Genomic DNA, 1,730 nt, shown 5'->3' with positions numbered 1-1,730 from the left:
TCCAGCTGGGACAGGGAGTTGACGGTCACTTTGCAGGTGGGACAGTACAGGTGCTGTTTGCTCTTCTTCACCTCCTTCTCGCTCTCAGGGACCGAGCTGATGCTGCTGCCTGACTCGGCTGCCTGTGCCTCTGCTGCCTGGGCGGACGAGGAGGCCACGCTGGTGGCGTCCGAGGTGCCCTCCGACAGCTCGGAGGCTGGAGGGGAGCCCAGGGGGGCGACACTGCCTGGCAGCTCCACGGGCGATTCCTCGGTGCCAGGTGCCAGCCCCAGGCTGCTGCCCTCACCCTCTGGCTCCTGTGGGCTGCTGGCGTCAACTGGCAGGAGGGAAAGGAAAGGAGAAAAAGGGAAAAGAGAAAGAAATGGGCAGGAAGGGAAAGCTCTCTGTGCCTGAACAGGTTTTCTGGATTTCAAGGAGCATCCCTGACCTCCTGAAGACCATCTCAGGCATTGTCTGCTTGCATCCATCCCTGCCAAGGACAGCTCTTCCCAAGGTCTCTGCTGTTATGGTTTTTATCTGCAGCACAGGACAGCCAGGCTCAGCACAAAACCCTGGGCAAGCTCCAGTGCTGCCATGGCTCAGGGGGGATCTGACTCCCACCCACCCCATCCCTGTGTGTGACACGGATCACTTCCTCTCCCGCGTCCATACAAACACCTCCCACAGACACCAAATCACAGGAGAAACACCTGACGTCCCACCCCGGCCACAGGGATGCCCAGGGCCAGGCTCCCCCAAGGACACACGCTGCCCAAGCTCCTTCCCAGACCACTGCCCCAGCCCATCCCACCAGGGACGCCAGGGGGGCACAGACACTAGTTTTTGAACACTGGCAGTGGCAGCTCTGCCATGCTGATCACAGCATCCTCAGCCCCATACCTCGCTCTCCCCATACCTGTGCTGCCAGGCTCCACGCAGCCCTCTGGGCTGGGGTCCAGCTCAGCTGTGCTGTCCTGGCTGGGGGTCCCTGCCGCAGCCCCCACCACCTTCTGCTTGTTCTTCATGGCCTCAATGGCCTTCAGCCTCCGTGCATGCTTGTGGCCCTTGTAGTGGGCTTCTGCCTGGTTCTGGGGGGAGAGACCAGGATGACCACGTCAGTGCTGCGGCCAGACAGACAGATGGACACAGGGAGAGCAGGTGACAGGGTCAGCCCTGGGATGTGGTCACGCAGGCACATTTCCAGTACAGCCACCTCTCCTGGTGATATCCACTCCGTGGCCTGGGACCACCACAGAGAGGGTGGTTGGGGCAGGGTGTAGCACAGAGAGGGTGATTGGGGCAGGGTGTAGCACAGAGAGGGTAGTTGGCACAGGATGTAGCACAGGGGTTGGTTGGGGCAGGGTGTAGCAGAGGGGGTGGTTGGAGTGGGATGTAGCAGAGGGGGTGGTTGGCGTGGGGTGTAGCACAGAGGGGGTGGTTGGAGCAGGGTGTAGCACAGAGCAGGTGGTTGGCACGGGGTGTAGCACAGGGCGTGGTTGGCACGGGGTGTAGCACAGGGCGTGGTTGGCACGGGGTGTAGCACAGGGCGTGGTTGGCACGGGGTGTAGCACAGGGCGTGGTTGGCACGGGGTGTAGCACAGGGCGTGTGGGGGCGGGGTGTGGCAGAGAGGGGGTGGCTGGAGTGGGGTGTAGCACAGAGGGTGGTTGGAGCAGGGTGTAGCACAGAGGGGGTGGTTAGAGTGGCATGTAGCAGAGGGAGTGGTTGGCATGGGGTGTAGCACAGAGGGGGT

At 62.3% G+C, this 1,730-nt stretch overlaps 1 protein-coding gene across 1 annotated transcript; it reads right to left on the bottom strand.

The window, feature by feature from the left end:
* Positions 1-48: 48 nt before the first annotated feature.
* Positions 49-1,067, bottom strand: LOC103810569 (zinc finger protein 385C-like; the record flags this gene model as incomplete). The annotated part of the gene is made up of 2 exons (XM_009083512.1): positions 49-316; positions 896-1,067. Coding segments are annotated over 2 exons (440 nt in total), but the record flags the coding sequence as incomplete, so codon positions are not given.
* Positions 1,068-1,730: the final 663 nt, after the last annotated feature.

Source organism: Acanthisitta chloris, unplaced genomic scaffold (assembly GCF_000695815.1).
Source record: "Acanthisitta chloris isolate BGI_N310 unplaced genomic scaffold, ASM69581v1 scaffold2380, whole genome shotgun sequence".
NCBI lineage: Eukaryota > Metazoa > Chordata > Aves > Passeriformes > Acanthisittidae > Acanthisitta > Acanthisitta chloris.
Note: the sequence above shows the minus strand (reverse complement) of the source record. Positions and strands in the feature narration are given on the sequence as shown.